The 25,316-nt window shown below is 43.7% G+C and overlaps 1 protein-coding gene across 1 annotated transcript in view; it reads right to left on the bottom strand.

Moving 5' to 3' along the window:
* Positions 1 to 25,316, bottom strand: part of LOC125299849 (regulator of G-protein signaling 6-like) — an 88,137-nt gene that overhangs the window by 13,956 nt on the left and 48,865 nt on the right. The window contains exons 3-9 of the mRNA XM_048251330.1: positions 8,970 to 9,066; positions 6,698 to 6,748; positions 6,324 to 6,430; positions 3,031 to 3,082; positions 2,534 to 2,598; positions 1,685 to 1,761; positions 306 to 387 (exon numbers count right to left, since the gene is read on the bottom strand). Of these exons, the coding sequence (XP_048107287.1) occupies positions 306 to 387; positions 1,685 to 1,761; positions 2,534 to 2,598; positions 3,031 to 3,082; positions 6,324 to 6,430; positions 6,698 to 6,748; positions 8,970 to 9,066 (531 nt within the window). The remainder of the gene's footprint in view (positions 1 to 305; positions 388 to 1,684; positions 1,762 to 2,533; positions 2,599 to 3,030; positions 3,083 to 6,323; positions 6,431 to 6,697; positions 6,749 to 8,969; positions 9,067 to 25,316) is intronic.

Below are 25,316 nucleotides of genomic sequence, written 5' to 3'. Positions count from 1 at the left end.
CAGCCAATCAAATGACACCCCTCTTTCCATTTCATGCTCCTGAAGTAAGATGTTGATGGTTGAGGAACAATTTGCTCAATCTCACAAAAAAGTTTATAGGATCAGAATCAAAACATTTTCAATTTATGGCCATGACATTAGACAGAGGGAGTCTTTGCTTGCTTTAGCTGTGTGTGTGTGTGTGTGTGTGTGTGTGTGTGTGTGTGTGTGTGTGTGTGTGTGTGTGTGTGCGCGTGTGCGTGCGTGCATGCATACATGTGTGCGTGTCTAGTTACTAAAGCATCAGTGTTTAGCAGTGGACTCACCACGGGCCGATGGACATCCCAGAAGGCCCTCTCCTGGCTGTCCAGAATCTTCCTCTCGTTCTTGTCCTTCTTCCTGTCGATCCTGGTGAACGCGGACAAGGAGGAGAGGAGACAGGGTTAGGATAGGGAGGAGAGGAGACAGAGTTAGGATATGAGGGAGGAGAGGAGACAGGGTTAGGATGTGAGGCATTTGGCCTCTGTGGCTTTCGTGGTTGGTTACATAAAGGTTTGTTTGAGGTATTGACACAAGACAGACGAAGAAAAACTCACATGTGCACCCGTGCGTTGGAGCGAGAGCATCACACACACACACACACACACACACACCACTCAGACACACTCAGACACACACACAGACACACACACACACATACACACATACACATACACAGACAGAGGCAGTCAGAACATTTCAGAACATTTCAAAGACACCAACCTGTCTGCGAGCACGACACGTTCATTTCCATTCCAGAAACCTCACTCTTACATAACTGACATTTTCAGCTCGCTGCCTCTTCGTCTTCGTCTTCTTTCTATAATCACCACACCCCTCCTTCCCCAGCTCTCCTCCTTTCACATCTCCCTGTTGGGGCTCTCCTGTTTCCCCTCTCAAGAGGCGGCGTGATTAATCAGCCTCTCCCTCTCTCCCTCCCTCCGCCCCCCAACACCCGCTGGTAATCATGGGGAGATGGACATGCACGGACAGCCCAGACAAGACACTTTCAGAACCAAGCCCACACATATACACACACACACACACACACACACACACACACACACACACACACACACACACACACACACACACACACACATGATCAGACACACACACACAAACACGTATACACACACCATCCTGCCGGTCTGAGTCACAAAGACAAAGAGGATAAAACAGCTGCAGAAAGTAATGCTAGCCACTGGCTAGCTAATATACACCCACCCCACCCAACCACCAACACCCCCACCCACCAGTGCGATCAGCAGCGGTTAACAGTGCACACGACTTGCACTTAACTCAAGGAAATGTGCGCGGAAATAGGTTTCTAATTCGATTTTCCCAGGAAGGTAATGTCGCGTGTCTGTAAACTGCTGTGGCAGTGAGAACAATGCTTAGATTCCTCTAAGAGAGATGAGGGGAGGGGAGGGGAGGGAAAAGCCTGAGCTGTTAGAGTCCAATTACGTGCTCTTGGCAGCTGTCCGTCATCCAAGGTAGCGCTCCTAAGTCTCCTGTGAGAGTCACTTGAGGTGGACGAGTTTGTGTAGACACGGAAGATAGCCTAGAGTCAAAAATTGTCTGTCTGCTCGACATGTTTCGCCCCCAATGGCCTTTGGGTTGAGTATTGTGCATGCTGCAGAGGGTTGTGGGTAAAGGCACTTACTTCAGCTGGGCCTCAGCCTGCATAAAGATGAACTCCCACTTCCTGGCAAAGGCCCGCTGCAGTCTCGCTAGGTTCTCCTGAGAGAGAGAGAGATAGAGAGAAAGAAAGGGGTATAACATTCCTTTATCAAACCAATATTTAGATGTTTAAATAACTGTAAACCAATAAGATCCATGTGAATTACATCCTCATATTACAAATACTGAGACAGGTCGTATTCTAGAGAGAGAGCGAGAGAGAAAGAGAATAGAGAAAGAGAGAGAATAAAGAAAGAGAGAGAGCAAACACAAATGAGTTCAGTGACTTTCTCTGAGGCAAAGATTGCACTCCAAAAATGGCTAGAATTGCACATCTTTATCTCTCTGTGTCCCTAGGGCCCTATAGAGGCTCTGTGTGAGTGCCCTTCAGTGGAACGAGAGAGAAAGAGAGAGAGGAAGAATGATAGATAGAAAAAACAAAGGTGAGGGGTTCAGTGCCTTCTCTGAGGTACCGTCTGCACTGTAAAAATAGCCATCCTCAACCATCTCAATCTGTCTCTGTTGCAGAGACCCATAGAGGCTGCCTATAAGAGGCCCTTCAGTGTACACAGGTGGAGAGGAGAGGAGAGGAGAGGGGAGGGGAGGAGAGGAGAGGAGAGGGGAGCGGAGGAGAGGAGAGGAGAGGAGAGGAAAGGAGAGGGGAGGAGAGGAGAGTAGAGGAGAGGAAAGGAGAGGAGAGGAAAGGAGAGGAGAGGGGAGGAGAGGAGAGGAGAGGAAAAGGAGGAGAGGGGAGGAGAGGAGAAGAGAAGAAAGGAGAGGGGAGGGGAGGAGAGTAGAGGGGAGGGGAGGGGAGGGAGGAGAGTCTACTTACTGCCTCGTAGTCTGCCAGCTCCAGCCTGGTTTTGTTCTGCATGGTCCGCTTGCACAGATAAATGGCTGTGATGTTGGGGGGTCATGGTGGTTGGGGGGTGGTGATGGGGGGGCATGGTGGTGGTCATGGTCATGGTGGGGGGGGGGTGGGGGGGTCATGGTGGTGGGGGGGTGGTCATGGTGGTGGGGGTGAAATGGGTGGTGAGGGGGGTGGGAGACAGAAAGAGTTTTAAGATAGCTGACCTGTATGAAGGCTTGTGTGATATCCCTCTGTACTCTCACCAAGCTCTCAACACACACACACACCACACACACACACACACACACACACACACACACACACACACACACACACACACACACACATATGCACAGCAGACACACACACTAAACCTCTGAGCAATAACTCCCCACACCCACACTCCCCACCCAAGCCCTTACCCCACCCCACCCCACTCCATCCTGATGCCCCGGTGCAGTCGGAGCTGCTGAGCGTACCGTAGTCTGTGTTTTCAGGCTCCCAGCAGTTAGATGGCCAGAAGTATGGAGCCTGATGAGGAGAGAGAGAGAGAGAGAGAGAGAGAGAGAGAGAGAGAGAGAGAGAGAGAGAGAGAGAGAGAGAGAGGGTAAGGTATTTTGCATATCTAAAAAGGACTTACAAAATACATTACAAATAATATTAACAACTACAAATAAAGTTTACACATGAATAGGCAGTTGGATTGAGGGTTAAAATACAGTTGAGGGTAGTCAGCTTTATGACTGCCTGTAGCTTCCTTTGATGCATTTCCATCACTTGCCCTGCGATTTCTGAAAAAAGACTCGGTTTTCTCTAGACGGGGGAGCACGTTCAGGGCTTCAGGGTGAATGTGAAGTGCCAGCTGTCTACCTACGTCTTGGTCCTGGTCTCCGCTCTGGCCTCGGGAGACCCTCTCTGTGATCTAGTGAGAGCCAACGCACAGCTCTCTGAGCACGGCCCGCACAGCGCAGCGCAGATGATAATGCTGCAGACTCAAAATGTTAGCCTGACAAAATGTCAGCACTTGAGTCCCACAGACACACACACAGACACACACACACACAGACGTGAACACACACACACACACACACACACACACACACACACACACACACACACACACACACACACACACACACAGAGTGAGACAGACGTGAACACACACACAAATGCTCAAGCACACACATGCACAGAAACACACACACGTGCACACACACACACACAAGCAGACGTGAACACACACACACACAACCACACACACACACACACATACACACACAGGCAAACGTGAACACACATACAAATGCTCAAGCGCACACGCAGACGCAAACGCACACACACGCACATACACACACACACGCACACACTCACACATACGGCAGAGAGAGAGAGAGAAAAGGAGATACTTGGGCTGACAGCACCCTTTCCCAAACGGATGAGTTTTTTTTCCAATGCAGTGTGTTCCAACAGGTGCAATAACGTCGCACCTCCCACTGTGGATTTACATTCATCCCAGGGGCGCCAGGTAATTAAATCTCCTCCACCTGAGACAAACTCCGAAGGAGTTTACCATTTCTGTGTGCCTACAGAGACGGAATCTGTCTAGTTTTATATGGCGGAAAGTCACTGAATATTTACATTGGCTGGACATATCTGAATATAGAGACTAATATAGAGAGACTCCAGGGTTTCTGTGAATAAACCTGACACCCCTTGAGGGGAAATGAATACCATGCATGAGGGAGAGGGATGATAGCAGTTGAGTACAAGGAAGTAAGGTTAAATGAGGATGATGTCAATTAAGTCTTGTGTTTAGCATTGGGGGGTAATAAGAGGTTATTCAAAGGCCTATTAATAGCTCATTCTCCGAAGACTCATTTGGGTAGTCTATCTCTGGGGCCTTTTGTGAGAGAAGGCTTGTCCACACCAGTAACAACCACTATAACTACGACAACTACGATACAAGCATACACACATATCAAAGATAAGGAAAGTCACTCCTCATGAAGAATGTAAAGTATGAAATTTGATGGACAGCTGTCAACATCACAGGGGGCAGCCGTGGCCTACTAGTTAGCGCTTCGGACTTGTTACCAGAGGGTTGCTGGTTCGAACCCCGACCAGTAGGCACGGCTGAAGTGTCCATAAGCAAGGCACCTAACCCCTCACTGCTCCCCGAGCGCCGTTGTTGCAGGCAGCTCACTGCGCTGGGATTAGTGTGTGCTTCACCTCACTGTGTTCTGAGTGTGTTTCACTAATTCACGGATTGGGATAAATGCAGAGACCAAATTTCCCTCACGGGATCAAAAGAGTATAGTATATACAATCGCTTTGAAGGTGATCCTCAACAATGGTTATGGTTCTAGTATGTGGTGTGGACGTTGTCATTCATGTTAGCTATAGAGTGGTACTTACTTTTGCCGTTATGGTTATATGGCTATCATTACTGTGAATGGGCCTTACTAACTGTACAGTGTATCAGAAAGATCCTAAAGATTATGTGTTTTATTCATTTGGTATGTGGCATATGACCACTGTGTCAAGACTTCTGTTGTGATCTGATTAATCGATTAGTAGAATAATGTTGATGATAATAATAATAAAAAAATTAAGATGATACTAACAATAGTATCTTTGTTTTGGATGTATACTGTATTTTTGTGTTTTTCTTCTGTTTTGGAGGACAGCACTTGTGAATGTGTGAAAACCATATTATTTGAGCTCCGGTGAGTCGGCTGTGCTGCTTGTTCCCTCGACCCAAAGTGGCAGCTCGCCTCAGTCAACCACACAGGGTTTGAACCCTCAATCTCTGTTTCAGAGCCAAGAGCTGGGCACACCACCAAAGGAGCTAAAAGCCGTGACCACGGGCCTCGCCATAAGCATTTCTTTTGAGAGCTAGAGAGGAGGAGGTTTATGAACCAAAACTCCTGACAGTCCTCCATCTGTTACATCACTGGGTGTGTTGCCGTGGGGATAGACGTTTTGTGTGTGTGTCTGTGATTTTTCTTTCTTTTTTTTTAAGGGAGAGGGGTGTTATCCAAATTAAAATAAAAGCTTTGAAAAGGCACTTCACGGCAACCACAAAAAGTTTGTCAAGACAGACAATTTTACAAGTCTGTGTTTGCATTCAGGGGACGTAGCTCGTGAACGCTATTTGAGCGGGATTGGTGGAAAATCATCTTGACAAGTAGGCCTACATTTGGACAACTGGAGTAAATATTTCACAGGGTTCACAATTCATTTGAACGGGTTCACGGACAACCCGTCTTAGACTGCCAGGAAACACCATCGTGAAGTGAAGTTGAACGAGTTGTAATTACAAGAAATATTTGACAAAGTGCTTCATCCTTTGGGAATCTGTGGAAGAGAATCCAATTCAAGAGACTGGATGAAAAAAAATGAAAGGGAATTTGTTATGCTAGCACTCGAGACATTTATTTTGATCACTCGCTCGCTGAGAAAACACTGTGAAACAGTAACGCACACCTGTCATTTTTTTTTGGATGGATTCAACACTGTGTATCTGTTGCAGTTAGTGAAATGGTGGGTTTGGTACCTAGCTGCTGACAGCCTCCAAGTGCTACACACACATCAAGGTCGGTAAAAAATGGTCAAATATCGTGCCCCGTGGGAGTGGAAGAATATATTGCTGTCAAAGCGTCTCCCATAACTGCGTCAACACATCACCCTGTGCACAAATGCGACTACGATTTATCAGCCAAATGTCTCCTGTTCACTGGCGCTCGATCCACTGGAGGCTGTCCTACTGTACCTGGAAGCGGTAGAACGTCCCGTCATCCTTCAGTGTTAGGACGTGGTCAGAGATGGGGAAGATGTAGCCCTGGGCGGCGACGAGGCTTCCGATGTGAATGGCTTCGGCTGAATGGGACGGACAGAAGAGAAGACCGCGCCATGTTGGTTTACATCGCACCGGGCACCAACAACACAGACTGCCAGTCTGCCACTGTCACATGCACATACGACTGTTGATACTGTATATCAAGTGAGTGGATGGCGAGGGGGGTAATGGTTTATTTGTGTTGGCTGTAGTGTACACACTTGATTAAATTGGATAATGGAATGTGATAATAGAGGCCTTGTTACACAGTCTGGTCTTGACAGACATGCTCGCTAAACACCACCAACCTGGATCATCGATGTTGAGGTTCTTCATCAGCCACTGCACAATGTCTGTACCTAACACAGATGAGAGGGGGGGGGGTGTATTTATTCAGATAATGATAGAGATTGCAATTGGAAGTTTTAGTGTGTTAATTTATTTCTGTAGAATACAAAGCCCGCTAGTAACATTAATTCATGTGCACATTCAAGTCTCCCACCTTAGGTAATGTGTGTGCGTGTGTGTGTGTGTGCACGTGTATGAGCATGTTCCTGTGTGCGTGTGTTGCTAACATTAAAGCAACTAGTCTCTCCCAACGAAAGCTCAGCCCTTACATCAAGGAAAGCTCTTTTTAATTCCACATCATTTCTTAGCTCCCGGGTGCTGGCGGCCGTTCACTGAGTGTCCCGTGCTGTAGCAATTCTGTTTATTGATACGCATCACCACCGGCACATCCAGCAGTGGCGCTCCACCAGCGGGCCATATGAATAATAATATCAGCACTGCCCGCTTTATTTATTTATTTGTGCACAGCAGAGGCGTCTTCGTGAGTTTAAATGATTTACGAGGATCTTGTGGCACCAGGGGCTGGTGCAGTCACTGATCCATCATCGTGGGTGCAAACACTTAACACTGTAAATGTCTCATCGGCTTCTCTCCTCCATCTTCAGCAGTCCCACCACACTCACTATCTGGGAACTTTCTTGGATGTGTGGTGAACTCAGTTTGTGTTCAGAATAATCCTCTAGGAATTCGGGCTTCACTGTACAGACACTACGAGGGAACTTTCGGTTACACTTTACTTGACAGTATCGACATAAGAGTGACATGACACTGTCATGAACGTGTCATAAACAAGTTAAAAACGTTTATGACATAACGCTTCTGTCATTAAGTGTCATTCGGTTTTTGTCATAACAAGTTAGGATTAGGGTTAGGTTTAGAGTTAGGGTTGGGGTTATAGGATTAGGGTTAGCGGTTAGGGTTAGGTTTAGAGTTTGGGTTGGGGTTATAGAATTAGGGTTAGGTTCCATGTGTCATGACAGTGTCATGTCACTCTTATGTTGATACTGTCAAGTAAAGTGTTATCGAATAATCCTCCAGGAACTCGGCCTTCACTGTACAGATCCTAAGAGGGATTCGTCAATGAGAGATTTTTCTTGGTCTTGCATCATGCATTTAGTGTGTCATTTTTGAAAGTGTGTTTTAAAGATAGACTCTTCCAGAGAAACAGGGTTATTAGTTAGACAAAACATCTAATGCCATTCCTACCAATAATCCATGAAAGTTCTCTGAGATTTCTTCACTGTAAATAAGGATGTGCTTACTCCATCCAATGAAGTCATCTTGTTGCTTTGACTGAGTGAAATTATGTCAAATGTAACATTTACACATACGATGACATAACATAACTCATATTTTAGAGCAGGGGTGGGCAAACTGCGGCCCGCGGGCCGGATCCGGCCCGCCAAGCTCTTTCATCCGGCCCGCTGAGCATTTCATTTGGTTATCAGGCTGCTCGCTATTTTTTTCCTGCGATAGAGACGACGTTGGTTAGCTTTACTGCAAACTGCTTTTCACTCTCCTTAGAAAACGTTTACAATGTCAATGTCAAAACATCATGTTAAATAGAGATAACATCATGTTAAACTAAGTTAACTCTTAGTTATCTTCTTTGCAGCAGATCTAACGTGAACATAATGCGATCCATTTCACGAGAGGGAGAGAGAGCCGCAGGTTCTGGCTTGTCATTGTTGATAAGTGATATGTCCTTCTTATAAGAAACTTTTAAAAGGAAATCATGAAGGCAACAGTAGTTCCCACTACTGACCATTTAAAAACTGTGAGAGGGCCCAGCCGTAGGTACAGCACTAGCCATAGTGGAGCAGGCAGAAGATCATTGAGAAATAAACATGAATTAAAGCGACTGTCTTAAAGCGACAGTGCACAATTTATACATTTGTTAAACAGCATAAAAATAGCAGTATTTTTAAGCAATTCACATTTTAAAACAAATACTTTTCATACTAAATTATAGGCTATAAAAAAATTATTTTTTTATGTGTGTGTGTCGTGGGGGGTGGGGTTGTTGTGCGGCCCGCCGGGCAATTTTCAAAACCCAATGTGGCCCTTGAGCCAAAAAGTTGGCCTGCCCCTGTTTTAGAGTGTCGATTCCAGTCTGCACAGGGCAGAGCCTCTAGGGCAGGCCTACCTGTGACAACACTAGGGATCTTGGACAGGAAACGCAGGCCTACCTGTGACAACACTGGGGATCTTGAACAGGAAACGCAGGCCTACCTGTGACAACACTGGGGATCTTGGACAGGAAACTCTTGACGGTTCTGATCGGCACTCCCTCCGTCTCATGTTGTATCCTGGTGACGATGTCCTCGATCTGTAAGGGAACAATGAGGAACACATAGAGCATGCTCAGCAAGAGGTTCTGTAAGGGAACAAACAATGAGGAACACATAGAGCATGCTCAGCAAGAGGTTCTGTAAGGGAACAAACAATGAGGAACACATAGAGCATGCTCAGCAAGAGGTTCTGTAAGGGAACAAACAATGAGGAACACATAGAGCATGCTCAGCAAGAGGTTCTGTGTTGAGATGAGATTGTGATGTTCTGCATTTGGGGTGGTGGTCCAAAATGTGTGTTTACTTCTTGTTCACATACACATAGAGCATAGCCTACATTAACGGTTGAGAAGTAGACCCTTAACCAACATTAGTGCTGTATACTAACTATGTGGATGCAATCTAGTGATCAGGGATCTGGGCTTCCAAATGGAACCCCAGAAGGTTGTAAGCTCAGTCCTAGGGGCTACCACTATTGTCTATTCATCGTTATTATCACCCGGAGAGAAGAAATACTCTTTTCTGATTGGCTGGTGGGGTGGCTATTAATTCTGAAGAACGGGACACCTATGAAGTAGATCTGGTAAAAAAAGGTTTAATCACCGTTCCTTATCAATGCTTAATGAATGGTAACTATAACAACAGTTTTCTGAAAAAAATGATATGCTATTGAAAAAAAATGTATAAAAATAAAAAATGACTAATGCTATTATTTAAGGGTCCGTGTAACGCTTTGCAGTGAGTTGTTCTATTTTCAGAATTCACATGAAAAAATATATAAGCTTTAAAATCTGTTATCCATTCTTTAGGATGGCACAGTAAAGGGGTTATTGATGGTTATTTTGATTTTCAATTGAGCACAGTTATGGTTTTCTGTTCAAAAGTAAAAAATTGAAATGATGCGTCAATTTTCTAATTTTTTTTTTTTCGCTTGTGGTTGGACTGAACCACGAGCACCGGGGGGAGAACACCATCTAGCTGGGCCAGGCTAGATGGTGGACGAGAGCGCCGCCTGAAGTTGTTCGTGATTTTTACTCATTACTTTAGAGATTAATAAATTAAACTTCGCCGATTTTTGGGAGATGGGACGTTAAACACAACTTTCAACCTATGTTGAACATATCTAGTATATTTGGCGACTCATTTTTTGCCGCCTCATTTTTTACAAACAAAGTGGCGGCAATCAGCAGTCAATTCTCTACATGCCCACTCAATGCATCTGACTCAGATACCGCACTCCTACAACCTCTAGGGACTGCTGGAACATCTTTTTCAGCATTCACGCCTCTCTCCGAGAGTGAAGTGTCCAGACTCCTGACATGCAGCCGTCCTACCACATGCTCGCTGGACCCTATACCTACGAGCCTACTTCAGTCCATCAGCCCGACCATCGCTCCAGCTATCACACATGTGATCAATGCCTCACTAACCTCCAGCACATTTCCAACAGCGTTCAAAATGGTCCGGGTAACACCGTTACTTAAGAAAGCTTCTCTCAACCCTGCTCAAGTCGAGAACTACCGCCCTGTCTCACTACTGCCTTTCCTATCCAAAGGCATTGAACGAGCAGTCAATGGTTTCAGCACGGATCTCGGATTGCCTTTCAGACATAGCTACATGGATGAAGGCACACCACCTCCAGCTGAACCTCTCAAAGACTGAACTGCTGGTCATCCCAGCTAAACCTACCATACACCACGACATCAACATCAAATTTGACTCCCTGTCTGTTTCACCGACCAGGACTGCAAGAAATCTAGGAGTTGTTCTCGACAACCAACTAAACTTCTCAGATCATGTTGCCTCAGTCGCCCGGTCATGCCGTTTCGCACTCTACAACATATGGAAAATCAGGACTTACTTGACTCAAGATGCTACCCAACTTCTGGTTCAGGCAATAGTCATCTCACGACTTCGACTACTGCAATGCCCTCCTGACAGGTCTCCCAGCCTGCACAGTGAAACCACTTCAGATGATCCAGAACGCGGCGGCGCCCTGGTCTACAACCAACCCAAAAGGGCACATGTTACCCGCTGCTCATCCAGCTACACTGGCTACCTATGGCGGCCCGCATCAAATTCAAGTCTCTAGCGGCTTGCCTACAAAGTAGTCTCGGTTCTGCTCCCACCTACTTGAATGCCCTCATACAGACTTACACTATCTCCAGACCGCTGCGGCTCCTCTGGCCGAGCGGCGTCTAGCTCTACCACCGATGCGCTCAAGCCAATCAAACTTTTCTCATCTGTTGTTCCTCGTTGGTGGAACACACTGCCAGTTCCTACAAGGGCAGGGACATCCTTTTCCACTTTCAAAAACTCCTGAAGACCCAGCTCTTTAGAGAACATCTACTCTCATAGCAACACTTACAACAAGTCTTACTGATCCTAGCACTCACCAGCCGTTTTAAACTGACAAGTAACTGTTAAAAACAGCACTCACCGGCCTTACTTATTCTTACTGTACTCTAATGTTTTTTTAACTGTCCAAAAATTGTGAGAATTGTTCTAAAACCTACTGTTTACCATGTTGTTAGTCACTTTGGTTAAAAAAGCGTCAGCCAAATGTAATGTAATGTAATGTAATGTAATTTGAATACCATGGCCATGCCATAGCCTAACATAGCAAATAAATCCCCAAAGCAGAATGCTTTCCCAGCTGTCAGTTTAGGCTATATAGGCCTATAGGCTACCCCAAGCATGGTTTGACATGGGGCGTTTTTGCTTATTTAACACTTTACACTGGACTAGGTTTCATTAAACGAAGACACAACAGTGAATAATTTATCAGTTTATCCATTTAATAATTTCAACAGCAAACAGCCTACATTGGCCTGTAGGCTACTACGGCTCAAGTCCATTGGTAATGCTCATGTAGGTCTCCAAAGCCTCCCAGAACAGCTCTTCTTTACCTGTGAGACATGAGTAGAACACGTAGGCTAGCCTACTCATAAGTGTCAGGACGCAGCAATGTCTCCCTCTGCATCTGAAGTTCTGGTCTCGAGCTGACATTATCAATCGCTTGGCACCTTGATGCAAGCTGAACTGTGTTTGATAGCCCTCCATCTCTACATCGCTGATGGGCAGCCGTGGCCTACTGGTTAGCGCTTCGGACTTGGAACTGGAGGGTTGCCGGTTCGAACCCCGACCAGTAGGAAGCGGCTGAAGTGTCCTTGAGCAAGGTACCTAACCCCTCACTGCTCCCCGAGCGCCGCTGTTGTTGCAGGCAGCTCACTGCGCCGGGATTAGTGTGTGCTTCATCTCACTGTGTGTACACTGTGTGCTGAGTGTGTTTCACTAATTCACGGATTGGGATAAATGCAGAGACCAAATTTCCCTCACAGGATCAAAAGAGTATACTTAAAATGTGATCACAGCGCGCTCTGTTATATGTATCAGGTCACACCCCCCCCCCCCCCCCCTACGCTTGTGGTTCAGCCCAACAAAAAATCCAATATTAACTGAATTTACTTTATACTTTTGTTTCCAATCCAGTTTCGGTTTGTTTCTTTATCTTGTGTGACTAATGTAGAAATGACAAATGTAGAAAATAGCAGCAATTATCTATTTGCTGACCAGTTAAAAAAAATTGAAAATTGGATTGAACACATTTTTTTATTTGGATCAGATGGATGGAGCAAATAGAACAAAGCACTGCAAAGCGTTACACGGACCATTTAAGGAAGGTGACAATGTAATATTAATGAAACTACTGAAATTTGATAATATATGTTGTTAAGGAAAATATTTTGCTGCTGGTTACTTTGCAAACAAACATTTATGACTTGAATAAATCAGTCAATCTCCAAAGGCACTTCAGATGAAATCATGAATAGGGTAAGATCATTTGATAAGACCTCTGATGTGAATAGGGTATGAAATCATGAATAGGGTAAGATCATTAGATACGACCTCTGATGTGATATGGCCTTCAAGCGTTTATAATCGGCATTATATATATCATCGACTCCTCCAGTGCTATAGTTCAATAGCATACACCCACATATCTGACTACTCATAATTCCTCTGTGCATTTGCTGCTCATGTGATAGCGGTAAATGGTAAAGAAAACACCACACAGAGGTTATAAACAGCATTGAGGGGAATGAAAAATGTCCCGTGCTTATCGGAAGAGAGTGGGTGTATGTATTTGTGTGTTTGTGTGTGTCGTGGGAGGAGATGAGATGACAGTGGCGTTTTGTGCCATGTTTAGATCATAGCTGGCTCTGATCTGACTGATACTTTCTATTTTCTTTCTTCTGCATCGCATGTGGGAAGTGAAACCCATGTTGCTTTGGAGATCTGCCCAGCTATATATAAACCCCAATCAAAGTCACCGCTACACCACTGAGCGAACGAGAGAGAAAAATGGATGAAAGAAAACCAAATGAGGCCACTACAGCTAGCAGTGAACGCAGAGAGCACACATACAGCTATCCTTTTAAAATCCTCAGATATGTGCATCACAGGAATGACACGAGAAGTCAGGATGCTGATGAGATGACAAAATAAATTAGGGCTTTATTTAACAACATGAAACCATATCTCACAAATCAAAGGGGTGAATAAAGACAATAACACAGAAACTCACACGTGTACTGTAGGTCACACACACACACACACACACACACACACACACACACACACACACACACACACACACACACACTCTTGAATTTCCCCTGGGGATCAATAAAGTATCTATCTATCTATCTACACACAGCCTCTTTTAACTTCATTCACCTGACTCATTTCAGAGAACATCTTCGCCTTGCTTCCATAAAAGTGACATGATCACTCACCCATGAAAGCATTGTTATTCCCACCAGGGCTGCGCTATCTAGCACATAAAAAAAAGCAGCACTCAAAAGCGCTGCCCCCACCACAGGTCGATAACCACGTTAGCCCCATGTTTTTGACAGATATATGCTTTTAATACGGTCTGCTATGTGCACCCGGGTCTTGCAGTGTCGTACCAGTATAGGCCCAGAGAGAGAGAAAGAGAGAGGAGGGCCCTGCTGCCCAGCTCCACGTCCAAATCGATATAGATAAAACGTGTGGCGACCGGTAGAAGCAAGATAGGAGGTAACGACGTCCCGTGTCCCTGCGGAGGTCCCCAGGGGGGAGTTTCCAGTCAGCACTGAACCAGAGAGAGACAGCTGTGAGGCAGTCGGCAGAGAGGCTGCCGCCAATGGGAGATGGGTCGAAGCCGGCCTGCCCGCTTCGCAGAGAGGAGAGACCACAAGAGCTTCTGATGGAGCATAATGGGTGAGAGCCCTTAGCATAGACCAAGCAGTAGCACCATCGCACTGTTACCCTCCCCTTGTATTTATTGCATAAAGATGCCTGGATCATGACCATTATGGTTGCACTCTCACCCCCCTTTTCCCAGCCTCATCATACACCCTGGACTGATGTGATATTAGTGATAGTCATCTCCCCTTGGAAAAAAAAGTTGTTTTTTTTTCTAACACTGTTTCTCCCCCCGAGATGGCATGAATGCACGTATCAGTGCATTTTAATGAAGATGCTGCTGGGATATAATCTAATCACTTTCAGCCAGGACGCCTCCCGGCAACGTCTCCCGCCACGCTGCAATTCCACGGCCGTTTGCGGCCTCACATGTCTGGAAAATAGCCACACTGGGTGGAGCAGTCGTGTTAAAAAATAATATCACAATTTTACCCTACAGCTAATGCTTGTGGCTATACATTAAACACCATGTCAGTTAAAGTGACATGCGATGGCAACAAATTGTGCACCAGAGGAGATCATTAAAGTGCAACATTGTAGGTTAACGTTGTGAACTGCCAACAGAGGTGATGTTATCATTGTAGTCAACGGAGATGACGTTATCGTAGTAGTTTATCCATCAGTTGGCTTGTCGCCTACCCATAAATCATCTCTTTCTTCAGGTTACTCTTTTATCATGTTCTGCTCCGCTGTAGATTTCAGATATACACAGGAGAGGTGTTCTAACTGTAGTTCTATAGGCAGGGGAATTCCTACAGCGACCAATCAACAACAAAACCTATTTACCATCAAAAACAAAATCACCACCAAATGGGCCTTTGTGGGCAAAAACATCCCCAACAGAGCAGCCTGTGAGAGCATTTCACTGCGGTGACCAGGCAGGTGAAGAGCAGAAGGGCAGGTTGAGAGTGCAGAGCACCATCTTTTAATGTTAAAGAAATAAGGTAAAAGAACAAGACCTAGATCTGCTGCTTGAGCTAGATCCTCTTTAAAATTGAATGAGTTCCACCTTGACTTTTGCTTCACCCCTCCACCAAGTTTCATAAAACAGGCCTGGTAGTTTTTTTCCCCAGAATTCTGCTGATGGACAGACAAACAAACAAGCGAAAGGTAAAGACAAAACATAAGCTCTTTGAAGCTAATAATAATTGGTGGCATGAGAAATGGTATTGCTCCTTCCTAAACGTTCAATATATAATCCAAGAAATTAACGACTAACGCCGTGTGTGGTTGCTCAGTCAAATAGGCAATGTCCCCTTCGTCCCGTCAACATCTCTGAGTGATATATAAGGCAGGGGCCAAGCTTGTTTACCCATGAATATGCCAGTCATCAGAGTAAACCGAGGTGAGCCACAGACAAGGTCAAAGAGGTGACCAGAAAAAGCACAGAGAATCCTGCAATTACAGAGATAAGACCGCAAGGGCAAATGGCTGTCTGGGAAATGGAACGGAATAAACATAACATTCTCATTACTGGACCCACTCAGTCCTCTTCCCCAAGGTAAGCTTCGGCCCGATCGATGATTTCCAGACCGAATGTGAGCAAGGTGTGGCTGTAATACAGCAGTTCGGTGCTCCGCTGCTTATGCCTGCAGGACATGCAACCCAAATGCTAACACTGAGCAACCATGGCATCGATCAATAAATAGATGCTTCCAATAAGCCGAGCTCTTTACTCTTGCAAAGAGTGATAAATATTTGAGCGAGGCAGTGTGACTGACTGAGATGTATTATTGCAGAAGACAACCTCCTTGTTCTGGAAAGTGATGGTTTCATTAAATATCTTAGGAGGGAAATGACCCACCAAAAAGGACTTTTTCACAAGATGTTTTGGACAGATTATCGGAAACTGCTCTCTTCAAACTCTTTCCCCTCTTGTGTGATTTCTTTCCTTTTTCATTTTACCCTCCATACATTTGTCACAGATAAAAATCAACCCATGCCACACAAAACACAATTTCAAGCTCATGTTCAAATTACATCAATGAAATGTCATTACCATTCTAAACACGGCGTTCATGTAGCCCCTAACAGAAGATGTATTGGCAACAAATTACTGGAGAGACACGCAGCCGTGAATGTCAACCATTTAATACCGATGCGACTGACATTTCAATTAGGTCCTTCAAGATGGTCATTACAGTGCTATTCAGAACTCCTAGTATTCTTCTCAGAGAGAAGGACATATGCTGATTCTTCTCTGGCAACACACTCATCACTGAGCCGCACATTTTCAAGCTGGTGTCCAATCACACATACATACAAACATACACACACACTCACACACACACACACAGCCCACACAATACTTGACTGTGGTGTAATCAACCATTTTTGCAATGAATGAAATGAAACGATGCAATCAAGTTGAAATTATATCCCTGTCACAAGTCTGCCTCGTCTCACTACTGTAGATGGCTGACGGCTTATGAGATGGCCATAATAGCATAATGGCAAATGGAGAGCATATTATTCACTTGAATCCTCTGGTTTTGTCTGGTTTTCTGGGGGTCAACTTCGCAACACTTACATTTGTGATATTTATGAAGAAGATATTATCAGCATATTATAAATTGAAATATAATGACAAAACTGATCAGCTCACATTTTCAGATATTTTCCTATCTCTCTCAAATACATTTAGTCCATAGTCACTAAAAGAATGTGGATGGACTGTTATTAGTGGTGAAAGCTGCAATGCCGCTTACTCTCCCTAAGAAAGCATCAAGTGCATAGTTAACAACTCACAGTCAATTTTGTGGTCGATCTTACAGTTATCTAGAACAAAAACAAGCAAAACAGTGATATTATACAAGGTCTCATCCTCAGAAGGGTGCATCTCAAATTGTGCTGCAATATAATTCTTATAAATCTAAAATTGCTGCTTTGCCTTTTCTTGGCAAAGATCAATACAATTCAGCTTGTTGCTCCCGTCTAAAACTTCAGACATAATCTATTCAAACCATGACATGCAACTATAGATTTATTTTTTCTGTTAAAGTTCCTTATTAAGTTTGTTTGGAAATAGTGTGCTTGTCTGAAAGAAGTGTACATTGCATAAGCACTCTACCCTGACAGCTTGTCATTGTTTTATATTCATGTCATTGGAAAGAAAACTTCAAGAAGCAAAATGTGCAACTACATGCCACGCTTGATAAATGGAAAATAAATTTTATTTATTTATTTATTTAAGACTGAACACAAGGGAGAGGGGAAAATACCTCCCTTGAGAGTCTCTTGAGGAAGCAGCTGCCCGGAGCTTGGGCTGCTTGTCAGGAGCTCTTTCTCAATCAAACCCACCCTCACAAACTTGATTACAATACGTCAGCATGGCCTTAAACTACCACTTTCTCCGAAGGGAGGAGGAGGAGGAGAGCAACGATGAAAAAGAACAGCATGCCCACTGAGTACCAGGAAGTTGAAATGGCAAGGCCATTTTGGAAGAAAGAAAACACTAATAGCACTGGAGGACTATACACCACTAGGTTAGGAACAGTGAGTGTGTGTGTGAGGAAGAAAGACAGGAGGAAAGGAGTCGGAAAATGAACATTCCTTTAGTCATTTTCAGTTTTGTCCCAGCTCAGTCATAAATTCCTTTATAAAGACAACGTAAATCTTTGAGGTTGACATGCGGAATGGTGAAGAGGTGACAGTATTGCCACTAAGACATGGTTGGCTCAAGGTCGATACCAGAACATCGCAAGTATCTATTGCTTTGGGTAAAATCCCACTCACTTAACTTCTTGTGGTGTATTGGAGTTCTACACTTCGTATCTTAATTCTTAATACTTAATTCTTAATACTTTGTATCTTAATTCTTAATACTTAATTCTGGCCCTGTTGGGCCACTGTACTGAAGCGCCCCTATTGGGCAGGTTGCTCTATGTACCGTATCTTTCAAGATTCATATATAAATGAGTTAACGGCAAGTTGCCTCCGGTCTATTCATTTATTACGGATTACCTTGTTATTAAGATATAACACGTCTTACTGTAATTTATCATGACACTGACCTTTTTATACAATGCAAGACACAAGCGAGGATGTGATTTGGCTTCCTCTGTAAGGGGAGTCTATGCAGCAAAGCTTCAGCTCTATTCTGCACTGCAGCCTTGAACAGGAAATGCAGGAAATATCTGACTTCCTCACTAAGTGCAGCCGACACCTCAGATAGCGGCGTGGTGCTCGGATGCATAGCAACCACATGTTACTACCGAAGGAGGGAGGGAGCCTATGGAGCGGCCCTGTCAGCAGCGCTCCCTGTCACCTGTACACGCTGCTGCGCACTGTCCCAGCGATAACGAGATGGGATGCAGCCCGAGTGTGGGGGTGTTGGTGGGGGAAAACACGAGAGTGTCTGTGTGTGTTTATGTGTGTGCGTGTTTGTGTGTGTGTGTTTTTATGTGTGTGTGTGTGGGGGGGTGGCTGCTCTATGACTGGAGCCACTAGCATTAGCCTTATGTAGTCTATTGCTAACCTTGTACAACTTGTGCCCACTGGCTAATGCATGGCCTCCTTAGCCCTTTGGCCTTTGTGTGACAGCTTCTCTGACACGATGCCTGATGTTTCTGTTTGCTCCAACTAGTCGACTAAACAGGAGAGTCCTAAAAAAAACGACCAACTTGCAATTCTGCTGAGATGTAACGTTAAGGGCAGTAAAGAATAATGGACTTTTTGAACACATGCATTGATCTTCAGCAGATGATATTTCTTTGCTGTCTACACAACAATATGTCTTTTTTGGGACTATAACTGTCTATGGAGCCATGGGATTACACATTTTTATTTTATTTTAAAAGATACACACAGAAAAGCTTGCTGGACCACATTGGAGGTGTCAGCGTTCTAGAAGCACATCTTGTGCTGATCCCCTGATAGGTAGACCACACATTCCTCTCTGCTTTCTCCACAGGAGGTGCGTGTGCCCTGCACTCTTAATCAGGGCTTTTTTCATTTGTTGCCGGCTGGGTCTGATGAATGACACTCGACCCTGTTTGCCTGTCACTGCTCTCCGCCTGCTCACCAGGACGGCTGGACTGACCGTGGCGTGACGCACATCCCTGCCACTGTGTGTGTGTGTGTGTGTGTGTGTGTGTGTGCACTCAATGTGATGTGCTGCAGCTGTCAGACTTTGCATGGGGTTGATAAAGCTACCCAGTTACAGCAGATCAATGAATACAATAGAAAAATGTGTCTGCAATAGTCTTTTCCAATACAAAGACACAAACACACACACACACAATACATTGTGTGAGTATCATACTTGTGTGTGCTTTGTAGTAACCGTGCTTTATGTGTGTCTAACATAATAGAACTCATAATGAATAGATCACTAATTTCTTTTTACATTTAATGATATCTGACCTGATCTGATTTTGTACAATCTAGTTAATTATACAAGAAAATCCTTCATTAAACAAACACACACACACCTTGTTAGCGGTGGTCTGGAGTGACTGTGTGTGTGTGTGTCCTTCTTTTATTATTTCATTTTTGGTAACACCTGGATCAGCAGCTGGGTCCATGACATGCCTGTTGGGAGAGGAGGAGAGGTAGCGCGCTCTCACCGCAGCTTAGATGTCTCATCAAAGCACCCCACTTTTCCCCTGTGGAAGCCCAGCTGCTGGGCTGCTGTCTTGCCCTCCACCTGGGACTTCAAGGTCTGGAGGATTCAAAGCCCCAGCTCTGGGAACACCAGATGGGCAAACTTACTCTCAGTGCTAAAGCTAAGCTTTCCGACGCACACTACACCAGGGGAAAGGGGTCTGTGAACTCGCCCAACATAACCCCCTCTCTTTCTCTCTCTTTCTCTCTCTCTCTGTCTGTCCCTTTCTCACTCTGCTACCATTTCTCTCTGTCCAGATCTTTCAACTTCTATCAAGAACACAGAAAATATGGTCTTTTCATCATCCAAGTTCATGATCATATTTAACCAACATGAGCTACACTCTGTTGCGATTATTATCACCTCTTTTGTTCCAGATATAGATTTTGAAGCACATTCACAAAGAAGTGTTTACTTCAGAAGCCGACTTACACCTTCTCAAGATAGCATCATCTCCACGCAGTGTCATTGAGAGTCAGGGCGATTAGGCTGAAGAAGATATTTATAACATTTATACAGACCTCGGAGAGCACTGTGTCTCCGAGTAACAGAAAACACCAGACCAAACAAGCGAAAACAGGAAGGAAAAAACATCTATCAGAATATCTGACAGCTTGCTTCATGTTAATGCTTTTCATTTCCCTGGTGTGTATTCCTTAAGATGAAGAGATATTTTAAGAGAGAGAACATTTTTTTTTACCAATACCTCTCTCTCGGAATGTAAAAATGTATGTTAGAATTGAGCATGTATGATAGCAGACAGCTAAAGATTAGATATGACCCTGAGTGCTATCTGGGTTTGAATATATTGGTTTAGTTATGATAGGTCAATATTAAGTGCACCTGCATTTTTATGTTGCATAATGTTATAGTCTATGGTATGTGGAGCCATTGCTTTGAAACATAGATCCGTGTTTTGACATTATATCCCAGATAAAAAAGTAGCATACTTTAGTGTGTTAGAAATATGATTAAAGTATATGAAGTATAAAACAAGTACTGTATGCTTACACTTTTTGTACTTTATGTAAAGTATGTTTAATGTGTACTTTTAGAAAGTATACTTCAAAGTAGATGTTATTAAGTTCAACTTCAGTGTAGTAAAAGTAAATATACTAATTCTGCAATATTCAACGTGTTTTTGTAATGTACTTTTAAAAAGTGTACTTTGTTGTTAGTGTATTTTAAATGGTAAAGACGTTTATTTTGTTTAAGTGTATTAAATTGCTAATACTTAGAGTTGTAATATAGTGTACTTATGGAAAGTATATTTTTTGGTAATAGATTGTTTGTATAGTTTCATCTAACTTTTAATAACTAATGTGTGTAGCCTATAGGCCTGATATGTCAGCCGCATGGATGGCAATGTGCAATAACCTAGCCTACAGAGAGCCACACAGATCAATTTTGGTCATCAAATAATATTTTTTATTTTGTTGATTTTGTGTCTTAGTAAGTAGTTTATGATGTAGTAGAGGTTGTGAAAGGATGAATGTGGCATTTTGTTAAATTTATAGGCAACACTGGGTGGCAGTCCAGTTGACCAATCACGATGGCTGTTTGAATTTGAAATGGAGTGGGCGGGTCTGTGCACCTTTCAAGCAGAAACGTGGTGTGAGCAAACATTAACGTTATTTTATACAGTCTAGGCTTGTAACTTTATTTGCAAGACAGATGGACTGTAGAGACCAGAAAATGCATACGTTTATGGTCTGTATAAGGTTACAGGTTTGTCAAAATTAAAAGATACTAACGTTATAGATTCTAGACATGCCAGAGACGTTGGTCCTATAGAGCCAGAAGGACTGAAGCCAGTTGGATCTAAGTGCCAAGTTGTTCGTTATCAGGTGAGTCCCAAAGCATATTGTTAAATGATTATGATGTAGCTTACTCTTTATGACATTCGGTAGTCTTTGTGAAAATGTGAAATTGATGGCTTAGCAATCTTTCAAGAGTTTTTTTGTATCCTTGCTAGTAGCACTACAAGCTAGCAATGTCAGATCACGTTAGCTAATTTAGCTAAACTACATTAAGATTTAGAAAACTACATTAGCCTGCTTTGTGTTTGTGGGGTTATTGACAAGCTTTGGCACTAACGTTAGACAAACTATGATGGAAGAAAGTGTGTTCTTTATTAAGTAACGTTTGCCTAAAGTTCACCAATGTTCTTTAATATTATGTGTGGTGAACCTCACACTATGGAAAGGAGGATGGTGCTAGGCTAGTCAAAATCCCCCAAAAGTGTCACACTTCACATTCATTAGACATGCTAATGACATTGTAGCTGTTTTTTTGTCTTTAATCGTGGAGACATCTTTTAAAATGAGTCTACAGGACAAATTACATGCATTTTATGAAGTAGAACGTTTTTTTCCACCATTGATATTAGAGGGGGAATTAAACCTGGTGTTCTACTAATGCTATGAAGCTTAGGCTACATTTTTGATATTTGGTTTATGCCATAGATTTAGATTTTTTTTTAATTATTCGTGTTTGACAGAGCATTCAAGTTCATTTCATGGTAGTGTTTGTAATTTACCTAGTTTTAATCTGTAGCCTAACTATGTTTTTACAGGTGTTCCTGGACAGTTTTGAAACCGAGATGTCTGAACGCCTCAAATAATCAGCAGTAAAGGTAAATATTCTTCATCCAGGACCTTGCCCCATTACTCTTAAAGTATAACTCAAGCCAAAATGCAACCTAGGGTCTTTTTGTGAATGTACCCGAGTCAAACTTTCGTTTAAAAGCACAATTACGTCAGAAGCGCCACTATTAAGCTTGACCGTATTGTCGTTTCTGGGTCAAATGCCATTTTGAATGGGAGTCGTAAGGGCACAACTATTTTGATACATGATGATTTTGATTCATGCATCAAAATAGTAGGCTAGTGCCCCTACGACTCCCATTCAAAATGCCATTTGACCCGAAAACGAAAATACGGTTGTATTGAAAACAAAGGAATCTATGTGCCATATCTTTTTTATATTAGTCTCATGTCTAGTTCAATGCCCAACAGTTGTATCAAAAAAGTTTTCTTTCAGCCAATACATTTTCCATTCAGAAGCCTTGAACTGAATTCAAAGTAAGATCCTGCACCCTTCTCTCCTCATCGCTCTCCTTCTAAGTGCACTCATCCGGTCTGCTGCCTAGGCGCAATACAGCTCAAATCACCCTCTTGTGCCCTGACCCTAGCCATCCAGAGAGCAGACATTGAATGCAAAGGTGACAGAGTGCAAGTTTCACAACACTTAACAGGGCTGCAGTGAGTCACTGCCTAAGTTATGTCAGTGCTTCATAAATGCTACGCGTTGTCAGTAGGTTTTCAACACCTTGAACGGAATTCATACAGCACACACTGTCCTTCTCCACTCGTTTCATAACGTTTGAAGAGCTCTCTCCCTCTCAGCCTTTTGATATACTTTTCCAAAATGGCCCCTGATGTCCTGACCCTCTTGGGAAAGACAACAGCGAGCCTAATCTACCATGACCATGAACTGGTATGCTGATGTGTGCTTGTTTATGGTTTGGATCTATAACAGGAGGTCCAAAAAATAATGCATGAAGCAGTCAATAAATTATTATTTAAATGGCTTGCAACTGTACACACTAATAAAAAAAATTGTACTTTTATGCATGGCCATTTAATCAGGCAAAGCTATGCTTCTGTTCAGTGCAAAATGAGACTTGCATGATGGTTTGGAAATGTAAAAACTGAAAGAAAGGGTCCTTACATTATAAGGTCAGAATCAACATTTGGCTGCTTTGAGATCTGCCTTGCAGATGGTCTTGGAATTGTTTGACAGCTGAGAGATCTTAATGGAAATGTAATTACACTGACCATGAAGGCCTTGTAAGAGATCGTGAAACTATGAAACAGCCATGTCACATTCATTTGTCCAACGCTGTGTTCTGATGCCACTAAGTTTATGCATATTAGTTCACAGCGGAGTTCACAGTACCTGAGCTGTGCTTAGTGGCTGCTGAGTTGGTCGCCCTCCTGGGCTTCTGCTAAAAGGCGGCCACTTTGCAGACTCTGATCAAATGCGAACACCTGCTCCCTTGCATTTCTCCGGCTTTTGTGAAGGGAAAGCTGCAGTGGAATGCAAACAGTGGAGGTGCTAACCGTGAGCGTTCTGAGGGCTAGTCATCTCCAACCTTTCCTTCTCTTTTTGTCACTCGTTTTTCCCCCCCTCTCTCTCCCCCTCCCTTCTCTTGCTGTGTTTTGCTGTTGTGAAAGACATGGGTGTTGCGCTTTAACAATTCACTCCACTTTAATTGCGCTGTTCCTCATGACACGGTCCACTGGAGCCCGGCACCAGTTCCGCCCTGGGACCACGGCGACGGCGCCAGAAAGACACAACACAACAGGCGCCCAAACCATCGCCTGCAGCTCAGGCTTCCCTCTCATCCGCAAACCTGTCTCTCTCTGCTGCAAATTTCTTACTTTTCTTTTCGGTCACGACATATTCTTCAGAACAGGTGACATTACTTCAGCTTTCGAGAGGTAAATTACAGCGTGCAGCAGCTTCTCTTCGGCAAAGCCTTTTGGCAAATTAAAAAAACGCTATCTTTTCAGAGAACTGGAGCTGTAAGTTGGACTAAATCTCCGTGCATCCCTAATGGCAACCTTAGGCTTATTAGGCTTCTCTGCAGACGGCCAGGCTCAGCCCATTAGCACATGCAGGGAACACCTGGTCCCTCGGCACTGAAGCTTTGGGATTTGAAGGAAAGAGAGAAGAAAAGAAGAGAGAAGAAAAAAAAAAACACCTTTTTGAAAGATGCTGAACGAAATAGACTTTCGGAATGCTTAATCTAAACTCTCACATTACATTGAGATCACGAATATTGATGGTTGAGAGGAAAGCAAGAGCGTGTCTATAATATGTCACTGCTGACTGTAATTTACTACATAGGCATCCCTACTGTTGGTCATTTGCATAAGCACCATTACGGTGGGCATGTGAAGAAATATTACTGTGAGCATGTTATGTGAGTGTAACATTTTTAAATTCTATGTGTCCTGTATATCGATGGCTTGTCACTTGGAATAATGAGGCCCATGACTACATTACAGTGTTGACACAGGGCCACTGGCCAGATGGAGAATACCTGACTGGTGGTTGTGTGACAATGTAGAGAACGCAGTGTTGTAGTACTCGAGTCCAGGACTCGGACTCGAGTCCGAGTCATGAGCTTAATTTAGAGACTCGTGACTTGACTTGGACTTGAGCACTGAATAACTCGAACTTGGACTCGGACTCGTATATTCAGACCATGCAGACTCGGAAATTGAGACGAGGACTCGACTTTTTTGTAATGTCATTGGGCTATAATTGTAATATGTCATTAGAATATTATTTGGTATATGATTTTAATATCTAAATTATTTTTAGTATTAATATTAGGGCAATGGAATGTTACTGCTTCATGTC

The sequence above is a fragment of the Alosa alosa genome, chromosome 8 (assembly GCF_017589495.1).
Source record: "Alosa alosa isolate M-15738 ecotype Scorff River chromosome 8, AALO_Geno_1.1, whole genome shotgun sequence".
Taxonomy (NCBI): domain Eukaryota; kingdom Metazoa; phylum Chordata; class Actinopteri; order Clupeiformes; family Clupeidae; genus Alosa; species Alosa alosa.
This window is presented reverse-complemented; position numbering and strand designations above follow the sequence as displayed.